Here is a 14,551-nt window from a genome sequence, read left to right as displayed (position 1 = left end):
CCTGACTTCCCCACGCTGCGCCGCCGTGGATGCGTCGCGGAGCCTCACGGTCGAGGTGACGACCCTGCTGTGCGTCTCCATTCAACCCGGCGACGCGACAAGCGGGGGTCGCCGCGGGGGGCGGAGTGTTTTCTTTTGAGCCTCCGCCTTCGCTCAGACGACGACAAAGCGGGTGCACTGTTGGCGTGCGACACGCCACTATCTGCTGTCTTTGGATGAGAAATCGGGCTCCTACCGGAAACGGGGTGCCGACGACTGAGGGTGCGCAGTGCGGCGCGGCGTGCCGGCGTGCCGCGGCTATGGCCCGCTTTGGTCTGCTTTGCCCGCCTAGCGCCTGTCAATGCCGGCATAGGCCATCCCGCTGCACAGCCCTGCGCCACGGGCCAGTCTACCTCGCAGGCGCTCCATCCACGCACTTTCAGACGATCGGCCTCTGCACTCCGTCTTGGCCTGGACCTTGGCACCCTTGGCCTTGAGATGCTCACTCACACTCACGCCAGCGACGTCACCTGCGGGGTCAGGCGGTGTGTCGAGGTGTCTGGGCCATAAAAATGCCGGCGCCGCGTTTGAGGTTGCCGCCGGCGGGACGCCACGCCGCGTCCAACGACCGCCGCGGCCAGAGGCCAAGACGCCGGGCCGGACTCGACACGGACGCGGCGCGTCGCGGCCGACCGGACGCCGGCGCTGATTGGCGGGGCTGCGCGACGCGGCGACGGCCGGAAGGAACGAATAAGCGCGAGGCGTCGCGGCGCCGAGGTGCGGGGCGGACTGCGGCCCGCCACGGTCCCTGAGAACGACACCCCGCCCCGCCCATCCCACCCCGCCCCGCCCGCCCCGCCACTTGGCTGCCAGCCTCAACTATCAATAGCGGATTAATTGCGCGATCTCATGGGCCTAACAGCGTCCAGACGCAGCTGCCGCCGCGACGCACGCCTGGGAACCGTTTCGCGAACGTTCCACATTTTAACGCAGTTTGCGTGACGGAATTTACGAGAAAAATTTACGAAGGCGAAATGAAACGGAAGAATTGCGGCTGTTAACAGGATCACCAGGGTTGTCACAGACGGGCAAAAAAATGTGTGAGAACGCGTGGGGTTCGGCATGACAGTGTCGGATGGGTTTGTTGCCGTGGCCGGTCGGCGGGCTGGGCCTGGCACGGGGCAGCGCCTGGTTCTGGCTGGCGAGAAAAACTGGGCCACCGGGACCAAGAGCGCGCACCGCACCGCCTGCCACCCCAACGAGGCATCCCTTCGTTCGGGTTGCCGAAAGCTCAACGAAGCGGTGACGGGTGTCAAACCGGGAGCGTGCCTCGGAAGCGCGTGCGGAAGCATGATTATTTTTATGGCCATCTGCACAATTTTTCTGGGAGGAGGTAAACAACGTTGGAGCTGCAACATGCATGCAGGCAGGGCGGAAACTGCCGGAGTGGGGAAGCCCGCACGCCAGTCCCAGGGAAGGACCTCATCTTTTCTCGCCCTGCCACGCCCCCCACCCCCACCCCCACCCCCACCCCCACCCCCCCCCCACCCCCACTCTCGCCCCGCAGCGGGCATTGCGTTCCACGCGTTGCTGGCGTGGGCCGCTTGTTTACTAGGCATCGCGAAAACGTTTTGGCGGCTCTTTTAAAACAGACACAAAAAAAGTCGGGAGGAAGAGGGTGCGTGTGTTGGAAGTTGTTTACAAACGGTGACCGCGGAGCCGCGCGCCTTGCTCGGCCGAAGGCAGATCATGACGGGGCTGCGGCTCTTCGCGTCACGCTGTGACGGTCACGTCTCGACTCGTCACGTGGGCGTCACGCTCGTCACGGCTCGTCACACGGGCGTGACACCGCGGCTCGCAGGTGTAAATGGGGCGGTAGCGGCACTCACCAGTAGACGTCGGTTGGCTCCCCGCCGGCGACGAGCAGCGTGAGTGTGACGTCATCGCCCTCCTGGACGGCGACGCTCTCCTGGTCGCGCGGGGGCGGCACGACCTCCGGAGGGGGCGGTGACGGTTCCGGGGGCGGGGGCGGGGGTGCGGCGTTCTCCTGGCTGTCCCCTGCAACAAGGCGAGGCGTCAGAGGCATTCGGGCAGGGCGGCTGCTGTCTCGGGGGTTGCCGATGTCGTTCCAGGCTCAATTCATGAAGGCAGTGTGTACACGAAAGTTGGCACAGGGGTTGTATTTCGGTTAAGCTTTTGAAAGACACAGAACGTAATGCACGTGGCGCTGGCTGGCTCGCGGCGTGGAGTCCTCTCCGTTACCCGCTTCTCTGGCGCCACCGCCGTCCTCGCGGCCGCCGTCGTCGTCCTGGCTGCCGGGCGCGGCTGTGGCGGCCGGCGCGGCGGCGCTGGCGGCCGAGCACGTGGCCAGCAGCATGAGGACGCGCGTCTCCAGCGCGCGGAGCCGCGTCCAGCACTCGGCGCGCCGCGACGCTCGGGCCGCGGCCGCGCGGACGCTCTCAGCCATTCCTGGAGCAGGACGAGGAGAGTGAGGAGGCGCCCAGAGTCAGTAGTGCATTCCCGTTGCTGTCACGGTATTACCCTGCCATGTCAGAGCGGTGGCCGGGCTGACCCCGGGTTTGCGCAGGGCGGGTCCATTCTGATTGCCGATCGGCGCTGCGGACAGGGAATACAGAATTCAGGCAACAAAATGGAACCATCGGTTCAGAAAGAAAGAAGAGCATTTTTCGCGTTTTACCTGATCGGGATGGCAGTGGCAAAGGTGTACTGGCGGGCTTCCTGGCGAGTCTGGTGACTGGCTGCGCGAGACCTGGCAGGGCCCTGCGGATGCCTCCTGGAACACAACCCCGACTTCAGCCAACATTTCGCATTCTGATGGTGGAATGTGTGCTACAAAAGAATAGGTCGACGGTATTCTGTTAAGTAGGGGCAACTGTTACGGTATCGTGCATTGATGGAGTATCGTGTCTTTTTATTTTCTTCGACTTGGAATTTTGGTGCTGTTTGTCGAGTCATGTCCACCCAGGATGGCGCGTCCTACGTAAGCAGCCGTTAGTTTGGGGCCTGGAAACAGGCAGGAAAAGTGCAAGGGTCGGGTCCAGGGTGCAGGACGAAGTCTCGCGTGTGGCGGCAGAGAGCGGTTTGAGGGTTGCCTGCCAGTGGGCCAGAGCCAGTGGGGGTGGGGGCATTGCCGGGGCATTGGGTGGGAGGCTTAGTCTAGTCGCCCTGCTGGTCGTAAATCCCTTGGTATGCCGAGTGGTTCGACTGACGCGCTCGCGAGGGGAGGCACAAGGGATGAGGAGAAGTGCCTGCAGAGCGATTGCACACATCGCCGTCGGCGCTTCCGTCTCTCTCGCACTCCTTCCGGTAAATGCGAGAGAGACGGAGACAGAGCGACGGATAGCGCAGTGCGCGGAACCAGCCTACAAGCGGGCGGAGGCGGAAGCAAGTGGCAGCAGCAAATCAGTCGGGGAAAGTAGTTAGAGACTCACCCAGGGCGCAGGGCGGGTGCCTCTCTTCTGGTCTCCAACACGGTGCGGCGCACGCGGCTTAGGCGAGCACTTGCAGTGGCGTTCGCTCGCGTTCGCTCCGGTCCACGCGGGGAACGGAGAACACAACGAGCGGCGCGGGCAGCGCGGAGCAGTGTGCCAAAGAGAATAGCACTGCTCTAATCCGCGTGGCAGGAACACGGCAAAACAAAACGCCCAAGAAGAGAGTGCATTCGGAAAGTGGCGTAGCTCCGCTGCCCCTGCTGTCTGCGGCGCCTCGTTGTGAGCTGCAGAGTCGTTTTCGTCGCTCTGTCTCTCTCGCACCTGCACGGCACGCCCCGTGAGTGCGAGAGAGACAGCGCGACGAAAGCGACTCTCGGAATCAGTCTGCTGCTAAGCTTTTGTGCTCGGTGGAGAGCTGCGGAGCGAAGAGGGAAGCAGCCACAGGGAATCGTCAAGAATTAAAACGCGCGGCGCAGTCGGCGAAGCGAGTGATTATGCAGTGTTCTCCGTCGCCCTGCCTCTCTCGCACTCGTGGGGCGTCCCGCGGGGGCGCGAGAGAGACGGCATGGTTCGCGGAATCGGCCTGGTGCAGTCCGGCCCGTCCGTCAGCCGTCAGGCCCGTCAGGCACTGGAGCTGTGCGTTCGCAAACGAGGCGCTTAACGCGGGCGGGCACAGAGCACGCACAGTGTGCAGGCACACAGTGCGGCCGCAGCGGCGAGCCGAAAGGCCGGTCATTTTCATTGCAGTTCTAGTAGACGCCGCCGGGCCGTAGCGAGCCGCCCCGCCGCCGTTTCGCCCTCCGCAACCTTTTGGTGGCCCCGAAATAGACCTAGGCGGCACGCCGCGGCACGCCGCTGAAAACGTTGCTGCTATTCCTGCGTCCTGCGGCCAGGGATGGCGGCCCTGGTCCTGGTGGCCCTGGCCAGGACAGGCCAGGCGCGTCGCACAGGCACGCTGTAGGATTGTTGTTTTAGCCGGAGTTCTCCGAGTTAGCTGCCTAACCGAGCCGGCAGTTGGACTTCCAATGGAAGGCGTCGGTTGTGTCCCCGCCGGACTCGGTCAACAGCAGCCAGTGCTGTCCACCGCTTGACCCGCAGGCCGCTGGCCGTAGTCCCCGCGTCCGAAGGGCGAGGGCGGATCGGGTTGATCCCATTCCCCGGTGAACTAATGACCTATTAATACCGGGGCAGGTGATGCGGCGGGACGCGGCCGGGCTGGGAACACGGGCCGGTACACTGGCGACAAGCGCGCGGCCGCACCGCGCCATCTAGCGGCCGGCGCCGGCACCAGGGCGCCGCGCTGGCCGAGCGTCTGGCGCGCGGAGTATCGCCGCGGCCCACCCGCTGCCGGGAATGCCCACTGCACTGCCGCCGTGCCGCCCGCACGCGGTATTCCCTCGACCAGGAGAGTATCGCGGCGACACAGAGTGCTGGTGGAGGCCGATGAAACTGCCGACGCGTTTTGAGCTCCAGAGTCGTCCAACAGGACTCGAACCGAACGTGTGATCCTACCATTGGATTCCTCGTTCGGAGAGCAGTCCATTGGTGGGGTTAAACGTTCGGTTCAAGTCCAGTTTAGTGACTCTGGAGCTCTTAAACGCGTCCGTGTTTTTGACCGCCCCCACCGGTGTTCTGGCCCACCGTGCGGCACAGGGTGGAGGAATAGAACACGTGGACGGGCGGCCCGCTGACCGGGACACACCGGCACAGGGAATGCAGTCGCTGCTGGACGGATGCCACTTTCCTAGTTTTGATGCGATATCGGAACGACGAAACAGTGCCACCAGAAGAGACTTACATCTTCTGTCGAGCGCGCAGCTCAGGACGCTGAGCATCGCGGTACACCACTGCACTGCACCCCACGACGCCCCTCGGCACTGTGTCCCCCGCCCCGCCCCGCCCCGCCCCGCCCCGGCCGGCACGCCCCGACCTGCCCCACCACGGCCTGTCACGTGGCGAGCATGCATGCCAGGCCGCGGGCACCTCACCCCCGTGCCCCGGCCGGCCCGGCCGGCCTGCACCACACCGCGCGTCGCTATTCGTATCGACTTTTGTTTTTCGAGCGGGGCGGATACTTTTACTGGAAGCCCGCCTTGACAACAAGACAGCATTGTCCCTACCCTAGGCAATATTGAAGGTCCAAACGACCACACGGCCAACGAGGAAATGCAGGTGGCTTGTGACCTCTCCCATTGCACTTGGACATGTGTTTCCCTGCCTTGAGGTTCATGCCCACACTGGCTGTCGTACGCCGAAGCAACTAAAGCAGCTAACGTTGCTAAAGCAGCCAAAGCGCCCCTCCCTAGCTCGCTACTCGCCAAGATTTACACCCCTGCCTCGTGCTTCGGCGTGCTTCGGCGTGCTTCGGCGTGCTTCGGCGTGCTTCGCGCCTCGCATTAGGCGTCGCGTTTATGAGTAGACTTAATGAGCCCCGCGAGCGCCGCGCGAAAACGGCGCGACGCAGCGACGAGGCTCCCCTCTATCCAATTTTACGAGCATTTATTTTAAGACGTCAGAGATCGAAACCTTATGATAGAACGACTAAGGAAAATCTCTCGTGTGACTACAGCATAATTTGCATTTATGGGAGTCATTTCCAGTGGGGACGACGACGCGCGCTGCAGACCGAATGCAGGCCTCGCGTCACAGGTCGCGTTCATGTGGAGCCACCCTCTCCCTCCGCGAGTGCGGCGTCTTCCTCGACGCGGGTTCGAAGCTCGCCGGGACGCTCCATGTGTTGCCATCGCCTCGCGGGGCTTGAAGCACCTGAGCCGGCCGGCATTCCCAATGAAATCGGAACGAGCCCACCGCGTCGCCGTGTCGGCGGGGCCGGTGCCGGCACCCCCGCCCTACACGAGGTGATCCAGCGCCCAGTGCCCCGGCAAGCCTCACCTGTTGTGATTGTCATATCCTCGGGGTTGCCGGCATACTCCTGGACGGCGTGTTCCCGCTGACGCCGCGTCGACGCCTGCCTGGAGCGCGCGGGGGTTGGACCCGCAGCGCCGGGTGTGCCGCCACCCGGGGTGGGCACGCGCACTCACACACACGCACGCACACACACGCACGCGCCACCACGCGCGCGGCCGAACGATTCACTAAATTGGGGGAAATTCGCGGTCCCGTCGGAACTAAGTTCGACGCCGCACTGCCGCCCCGGTCGCGGCGTGCTGTGGCTCTGCGCCCCGCCGGCCCCCCCGCCGCCCCGCCGCGCCGCTTTGACGTGGTCCTGGGAGGCTGGGGGTACCGCCCCTCCGCGCCCGCCCCGCCCCGCCCCGCCCCGCCCGGCGTGCAGCGCGCCCTCTCCCTGTGCCGCCCGGCTGCGGCCCGGCTCGGCGCGGACACGGTGAGCGCCGTCGTTTCGTAGGGACGTTATCACTCTCCTTTTTCTTTGGCCGCGTCGTGCGCCGCGTCTATGAGGGCTGCGTGCGCGGCGACGCGGCGAGGAGGGTGGCCGCCTCCTTCCCACGGCCCGCAGCCCGCGGCCGGCAGCGACGAGGACGGCGTGCTTTGGCGCATGGCGGACCGCCGCGGACGCTCCTCACCCCGAAACGCCGGCGCGGTCGAGCTGCGATCTAAATGCGTCCTTCGCGGCGGGGTGGGGCGTCGCGGGACGTGGCGGGGCGCGTCCTCCTGTCCGTGCCCCGAACAGCCCCGAACAGCCCCGCGCGTCGCCCCGCGGCCGTTTTCGTAAAACGGTTTTCGGTGGGCGCCGTGACGTCACCCTGCATCAACATTGGCCCCCGCTGCCTGCGCGGCGCCAAGCGCGGTCAGCGGTGCCGTGCTGAGCTCGTGACGGCCGTGGTTTTGGCAGAGGGGTTGCAACACGTAACGCTGCCGCCGACCACCGCCAGCGTGACCACTCCCGCCCCACCGCGGCGACGTAAGCGCAGCCCAGTGCGACGTGTTTTGCTGTGGGGCATTCCTGCATGCGGTTCATTTGGACCATGTGTCCGCAGGTGCACGAATATTGCTAAGTTGGTCGCGTGGTGTCCGAGGGGCCTAGGTAGAGTCGTCGAGCGACATGCCGCGGGCCGTGCACCGCGTCCTGCCCACCCCTCGCAGTGCGTGCCCGTGACCCCGTCCGAGGTGGAACACAGGTGGACGCGGTGGGGCTCCGCCAGGCAGGCTCCGCGCCGCAGCCGCCATCTTGCGGCGGGCCCGGCCGGTGCTTGCCGGTGGCGCTGCGGCGCGGCGGCCGCGGCAAGCAGCGTGTAGCAGACGACGCCCGACGGTAGGCCCTAGGCCCCACATGTCCCGGGTGTCCGGCTCGGCTCGGCCCCGGGCGGCCGGCCTCGGCCGGGCTCGGCTGGCGGGCTGGCGGCTCGACTCGCACCGCCCGGGCCTTCCTCGGCGTGGCCGCAGAGTGGCGGTGCCGCGGTGTGTCGGCTGGCCAGCAAGCCCGGCCCGCCAGCGCGCCAGGCCAGGGCCTTAGTAGTGCCCCTAGCCGCGCTGCGCCTGGTCGCTGCGCCTGGTCGCGCCGCGTCACGTCACGCGCAGTCCGCGGTACTGCACGCGGTCCGGCACGCGGTACGGTACGCGGTTCGCGGTACGCTACGGTACGCACGCCGTGCTCACAGCGCCCTGCCCGCTCCGAGGCGCCCCGCCGCCGCCCCGCCCGCCCCGGCGAAAGGGCAAACGTTGTGTCTGATCGCGAGTGACGTGACGCAGGGTCTCGCCGTGGCGCCATGACCGAGCGCGAAGACATCCTGCCCCTGCCTCTGTCACCTGTCTCGGTGGAGTCCACGCTCAAGTCGTTTCTCGAGCAACAGTCCCTGCTCCTGCCGATCATTGGTGAGTGGCCAGGGGAAGGATTCCCCCCCCCCCCCCCCCCGCCCTCGGCCCTCGGCACGCCCCCGCCGCAGGGCTGCTTTTGGCACGGTGGCTCGGCGGTGGCGCCCCGGGAGCCATCGGCCACCTCGGGACTTCCCTCTGCCCTGCTGGGTGGACGGCCCGGCCCGGGACCGGCGGGCCCAGCAGGGTGTCACCGCATCGCCGCGGCGCCGCGTCGCGAGACCTTTCACCCGCGAGCTCGCCGAGGAGAGGGAGGCCAGGGAAGCAGAGCGGAGCCGCCCGGTGCACGACGCGCTGCCCGAGTTGTCCGTCGTCCCGGCCGTACTCATCCCCCGCCGCGCGGAGGCAAGCCGGCAAGCCCCGCGACGAGCTTTCGCTTTCCCAGAGCCTCTCGGCCGGCACCCTCGGCATTCGGGCGAGCTCCAGGAGGAGGGTCTTGGCGTCCTGGCGACGCACCGCCGCCAAGCTATCGGCGCCGCGGTCCAGCAAGCGCACCTAGCTGGTGTTTCGTGTGGCCGCCGGGCGCGGCGACGACGGGGTGGGTGCGGACGTGCGGACCGCGGGCGGGGAGCGCCCGAAGATTCGGTCAGGGGGCGGGGCGGGGCGGGGCGATCTGTGCTGACAAACACAAGTCGGAGAGTGTCATGCTCGTCAACATTGGAAACTCCCTCGAACGGGCACGCCGGCCTCGTGCATCATCGCGAGGCGGAAGCTGTTTTTCGTTTTCATTTTGGCGACGGCGAAGAAAGTGCTTCGTCGGTCAAACGGGAGGGGACCACCGTTCAACGAGAGGTCGAAGTGGATTATTGTTCAAAAAAGAAGAAGAATAAGAATCAGAGCAGAAGAAGAAGAAGAAGAGGAAGAAGAAGTCCGAAGAAGAGGCGGGGGGAGCAGAAGGAGATGAAGAGGAAGAAGAAAAAGACGAAGGAGAGGCAGAAGAAGTCTAAAAAGAAGAAAGATGCTGCTCTCTGGGATGGGCTAGTGTCTCGGCTGGTGCCGGCTACGCGTGTGTCCGTAGCTAGCCGAAGAGGCGGGGCGGCGGGGCGGCGGGCGATGGCGGGGGCCTAGGCTGCTTAGGCTGGGATGGGAGGCTGGCCCGGGCCGGCCGCTGGACTACGCGATGTTGTCGTTCGTGCGAGGCGGTCGTCCACATTCGGCCACTAGAACCGGTCGGGAAAAAACAATGTGGGTTTAGCGGCGTATGTGTGGAACTCGAAATAGATAGTCCACTGATGAGCCCTGGAGGCTCGGCCGGCCGCCGCCCAGGTCGCTGCGTCGTCCTGTCTCTGTCGCACTCGCGGGGCGCACGGGGTGCCGGCCCGCATCGCATTGTCTGCATGCATCGCCAGCGCGATGAGCCTTGCCTGCCTGTCCGTCTGCGGTGCTTTGCGGTGCAGGCGAGTCCATCGGCTGTCACGCGAAAATTGGCTCCCTCGCATGATTTGCTGCGTTCTGTTCGGTTTGTTTGTTCGGCCGGCTGCTGGCCTCTGCATCCCGTATGCGGCGCGTGCCGCGTGCCGGCAGGGGAGGCGGGGTGTCGAAGGTAGGCAACCCCTGGGCAGGCAGCATGCAAAGCAGCCCGTCTGAAGGACTCGGCGTAATGTGCGCATGCCGTCGGCTAATTCATTTTGCGCGTTCGATGTCGGCGATGTCGGTTGCCTCCGCATTTCATGCCGCTGCCGCCTTGCCGCCGCGCTGACGGGTGCATGAATGTGTGAGCAGACGCACACGTCTTACCCGCTTCAGTCAGAAAATGAGCACTTCTCTGCGACGGTAGTTTCTACACAACTTGGAGGCGTCCGCGTCTCTCCTCGGGGGCGTTTCCCCTCCTTGTGAACGAAAGCGCGTCTGCCCGGCCGTGCCTGGCCGTGCCTGCCTGGTATCTCGGTGGCCGAGAGCCGAGTCCACCCGTTTTTGATACGGGAGTGACAACCTCTTTATCACGGCGATGTGTCTCGGCCCTGCGTCGACGCGACGCCACGCCGCGGCCAGGATTAGTCTTGGAGAGCGCCTGCCCGCCATGCCTTCCCGCCCACTCACTGGCAATCGTGGGTTCGAATCCCGGCTGGGCGTTGGCGACTTTACATCACAGTGCCACTTTTTTTTTCGCCTCCCGCAGCCAATAGATCTACGCAAACAACTTTTTTTACCACTATTTTTTTACGGGACCGGTTTTTCCTTTTTTCTCTCTCTCGCTCTTCACTATTTAGCCAATCTTGATTTCAACTCACGTGTTTTTAGCTTCATCTTCGTTTTGTTGTTTTTTTTTTTATACTGAGCTATCATCGAGCTTCGATGCGACATAAATAATTTCGAATGAGCTTTCGGTTTCAACAGGTACGGCAAACAAGACCTTCCAAGTGTCTCGCAGTGTCTTCACAAATCTAGTTTATACTCGCTAACCGTGGTTAATTTCGCACTATTCTGCTGTTTTTTAACGAACGACCGCCAAACCGGTTAAACACAGGGAAAACCACCCGGCCACCCCCTCCCCGCGTCTGGCGGTGGCGTCCGCCGGACGAATAATTTGAGATAAGTCCCCCAACAACTAAAACACGTTCTTTGGCCTTCTTACTTTTGATACTTTTTAGTTTGCGCGGTGCGTCTACATTGTATCACAAAGTGGACTCTGGTCCAGCACGAGACGCCACCGCCCCAGCAGACTGAGTCGTTTTCGTCTCTCTGCCTCTCTCGCGCTCATGCGGCGTGCCGTACAGGTGCGAGAGAGACAGAGCGACGAAAACGACTCTGAGAATCAGTCTGTAGGTCGCCGTGGAGCCGATCCCGGCATCCCGGTCTACCCCGGTCGGCCTCCTCGTCGCCCTTGGCAACGCGACGCGCGACGCGAAGGGAGTCTGGCGTTTTGGCTTTGCGTTGCCATGGGCATCCCGAGGGCATTGTGCGGGACTCGCGGTACCCGCGTAATCTGGCACGACGGGGTGCTCCGCTCTGCTCCGCGGCCACGGCGCCGTCCTCGGCGGCCTGCCTGGCGCGCGTCTCCTCGTCGCCGAGCCTCCGCTGTTGTCTCGGCCTGCATGAGGGGGCCCACGAGGGGCACGCCGTCGGGCACGCCGTCGGGCAGGTGGGCGGGGCGGCGTGGCCGTGGAGAGCCTCTCCTCGCCGGCGGGCCTAGGCGGGGGCAGCCCCCTGGCCCCTAGCCTAGCCCCTGGCCCCAGCCCCAGCCCCCGGCCGAGCCAGCACCGCTGACGGGCTCCCCGATCAAGGCGTGGCGAGAGCTTGACAGGGCATCCGAGGCGCTCAGCGTGTTTCTCTCTGTCTGTCTCTCTCGCCGCACAATGGAGGAATAATGAATCACGCGAATGAAGCGGGCCGGCTGCTTATCGCGCGGTGCGTTTCGCGGAGGCGCTGGCGTTGTTGACCCGGCGCCTCCCTGCAGTGTCACTCCGTCCCGCGAGGTGCCAGAGAGGCCTCGCGACGAGGGCACTCTGCGAGTCTTCGGAATGGAGACGGCCACTGCCTCAGCCACCACCGCCGCGCGATTGAACGAGTGAATGAACAGCGATAACTCGGACGGTGAGGTGCCGTGCCGCCACTGTCTATTTGCCTCAGAAGACGTGCCAACTGCCGCGCCAAAGCCGGAATGCAGTCGCGGCGCAGCGCAGCAGTAACGCCGCGCTCAATGCTACTGCCCACATCCCGCGCGTGCGGCGGCCAGCGCGCAGCGCTCAGCACGCAGTCGCCAGGCGAAAGTCCTCCCCTGGCTGGGACTCGAACCTCGAACCGGTGGGCCGTCGGGACGGCATCGGCCCTTGAAGGCCGCGGCCGGCCCTCGCCTCGGCCCTCGCCTCGGCCCTCGCCTCGGCCCTGCACGCACGTGGCAGCGCGGCGCGGCGGGCCGCAAGGACGACGAGGAGAGTCCCGGCGACGCGAGGCCGCGTGGACCGCGTGGACCACGTGGACCCCTCCGAGGCCTCGCGCCCCGCGCAGGGACGGCCGCGGCTGAGGACCTCCACCCGGGCGGGGTGGCGCGCCGCCGGCCTGTGCTCCGACGCGGCTCCAGGCCGGCCGGCCGGCCCGACTTGAATTTCGGGAATGACAAGCCCTTGCCGGCCTTTGCCGGCCAGCCCGAGCCTCCCAAGCCCAGCCCGGTCCAGTCCCTGGAGAAAGGCAAGGACGGCTGGGAAAGGCAGAGGCAGCGCCGGGGCAGCGCTGCGCAAGGCGGCGAGGCGCTCGCACCGACACGGCCACGGCGCTCTCGCCGCCGGTGCTGCTGGCGTTGAAGGCGCGGATTTCGACCAGGGTCATGTTGTCCATGTCGGACAGCCGTTCGCACAGCCCGAACCGCCAACACGGGCACCGTCACGCCGTTCAGGTGGGGCGGACGATGGCGATGACGGTGACGACGGCAACGGAGGTGACGACGGCGATGAAGGGGACGACGGCAAGAACGGTAAGAACGGCAAGTACGGCGACGGCGACGACGACGGCAACGACGGCATCCGCGACGGCGGTGCAGTGCGGTGGTACACAGCTGGTTTTGCGCAGCGCTCGCGGCCGCGGGGCGTGGCGGCGTGTCGTGGCGGGGAAGGTGGGGAGAGGTGGGATGGTCCGCGTCGTCTGCTTCAATTGCTGGTGCCAGCCGCGGCCTGCCCCGCCCGCCCCGCCCCCGACCCCGCCCCCGCCCCCCGTCCCTCGGCCGGGCCAATGTCAATGTCGCAGTGTGCCCGTCGGCCCGTCCGCCCGCCGGCGGCGGACTCCCCAATCTGAAAGTGGACGACCACGCGGTGTTATCTCCCTGGCCGGCAACTCAATGGAGTGCACGGTGTGTGTGTACACAGCAGGGGCACCGCTCTGCGACTATGCACCGAGAGTGCATGCATTTCGTGTTCGCGTGAGTGCGCGGCTGCAGCGCTGCACAAAAGTAAAGTGGAGGCGCCGAATGCCGAATCGAGCCGCTGCATCGCCTGCAGCGCGCCGTCCTTGGTAGTGACACACTGGGAGTCGCTGCGGTGGCTGCAGTCGCTGCAGCCGCACACACGAGGTCCCTCCCATTCACAACAGTGGCAGCGGTGGCGCGGACGCAGTACTTAAAGATCAGCGAGAATGGATGAGATCTAATTGGCCCAGTTTCTGCGCAAAGACGCGCGGGCTGGACGCGGACGGCGGGGCGGGGCGGGCGGACGGCAGCGAGCCAAGTGCAGCCCAGGCAGGGCTTGCTCGGAGCGGAAAGGTTTTCAGGCATTCAGAAGTCAAGCCGCCGTGCCAGTAAACGAAATGCGCGTGTAAAGTCTCCCGGCCCACGAGATAACCCTGAGTTAGGCTGGGCGCGCACCAGTGTAGCCGACTGTACTTTATCGGAGAAGGAAACGTACGTACTACGTACCGGCGTTACTCGGTTCACCCGACGTTCAGGTATTTTATTTTCTCGGCTCCATTTTTGTTGCGTGCTGCGGTAAATACTCTAGGCCGGCATGTCAGTCTGCTTGTCTATCCTGACGGCCGGGACGGCTGGGACGGGCCATCTTAGGCCGGGGCGATGCAGCGCCGGGCAGTGCCGGGCAGGGCGTGGCAGGGCGGGGCGGGGCGGGGCGGGGTGTCCGGCGTGGGGAGCAAAGAGCTGAGGTTTCCGTGACGGCCAGCCTAGCCACTCACACTGCGGGAAAACTTCGGCCTTAAATTCCAATAGGCTTGTTACTGAAAGAAAGGCTGTACTTTTAACAGGAAAACGGGGCGTACCGTACTCCGCGGTGTGCTGTAAACCCTGGCACCCAAAAAAGGATCGTAGATTGTAGTACGGTGCAACCAGGTAGTTTGTTTACCATCTTTTTACTTACCGTTTCCTTTTAATTCTTTTGACGATGAGTGAGTTCTGGGTGCGTTTTTCGATTCATCTCATGCACGCGATAGGGGTGGTTGACCAGACTCACACTGAAGTGGCCGTTTTGGAACTGCACTGCCTGGAGTCGGCCATAGCGGCAGTTCCATTGGCGGAGCAGCGCGCACTCCAGGGGCGGAACCCGGCGGAACCACTCAGCACGGGATTGAATAAAGCGCCTGGAGGCCTGGACGGCGCCGCACTATTCGTTTCGCAACAACATGCTCTCGCCTGCTCGCGCTGACTTGCGCGACAATGTGACAAAGCGGCATGCTCCCCCGGCTCCACCACGCCCCGCCACGCCCCGCCACGCCCCGCCACGCCCCGCTACGCCCCGCCACGCCCGGCCTGCAACACTCGCGTCCGATTAGAATACCAGCCGACTCATCGACGCACCGAAGATGCACCGAAGACGCTTCCCGATCCGAAACGCGCCAGAAAGACAACAGCCTCCCGGCGGACGTCCGCCCGCCGGTGGCCCGATAACGCGCTG

The 14,551-nt window shown here is 65.1% G+C and overlaps 1 protein-coding gene and 1 long non-coding RNA gene across 3 annotated transcripts in view; both read right to left on the bottom strand.

The window, feature by feature from the left end:
* The window catches only part of LOC117653472 (titin homolog), a 30,056-nt gene extending 24,787 nt beyond the window's left edge, over positions 1–5,269 (bottom strand). For both annotated transcript variants that reach the window (XM_034399158.1, XM_034399160.1), the window contains exons 1-2: positions 5,230–5,269; positions 1,869–2,037 (exon numbers count right to left, since the gene is read on the bottom strand). In XM_034399158.1, coding sequence (XP_034255049.1) covers positions 1,869–2,037; positions 5,230–5,266 — 206 coding nt within the window. In that variant the 5' untranslated portion in view covers positions 5,267–5,269. The remainder of the gene's footprint in view (positions 1–1,868; positions 2,038–5,229) is intronic.
* Positions 2,480–3,792, bottom strand: LOC117653477. The gene is made up of 3 exons (XR_004588236.1): positions 3,432–3,792; positions 2,678–2,773; positions 2,480–2,595 (listed from the first exon to the last, which is right to left on the bottom strand). It is a non-coding gene; the product is annotated as an uncharacterized LOC117653477 (long non-coding RNA).
* Positions 5,270–14,551: the final 9,282 nt, after the last annotated feature.

The sequence above is a fragment of the Thrips palmi genome, unplaced genomic scaffold (genome assembly GCF_012932325.1).
Source record: "Thrips palmi isolate BJ-2018 unplaced genomic scaffold, TpBJ-2018v1 HiC_scaffold_8, whole genome shotgun sequence".
NCBI lineage: Eukaryota > Metazoa > Arthropoda > Insecta > Thysanoptera > Thripidae > Thrips > Thrips palmi.
This window is presented reverse-complemented; position numbering and strand designations above follow the sequence as displayed.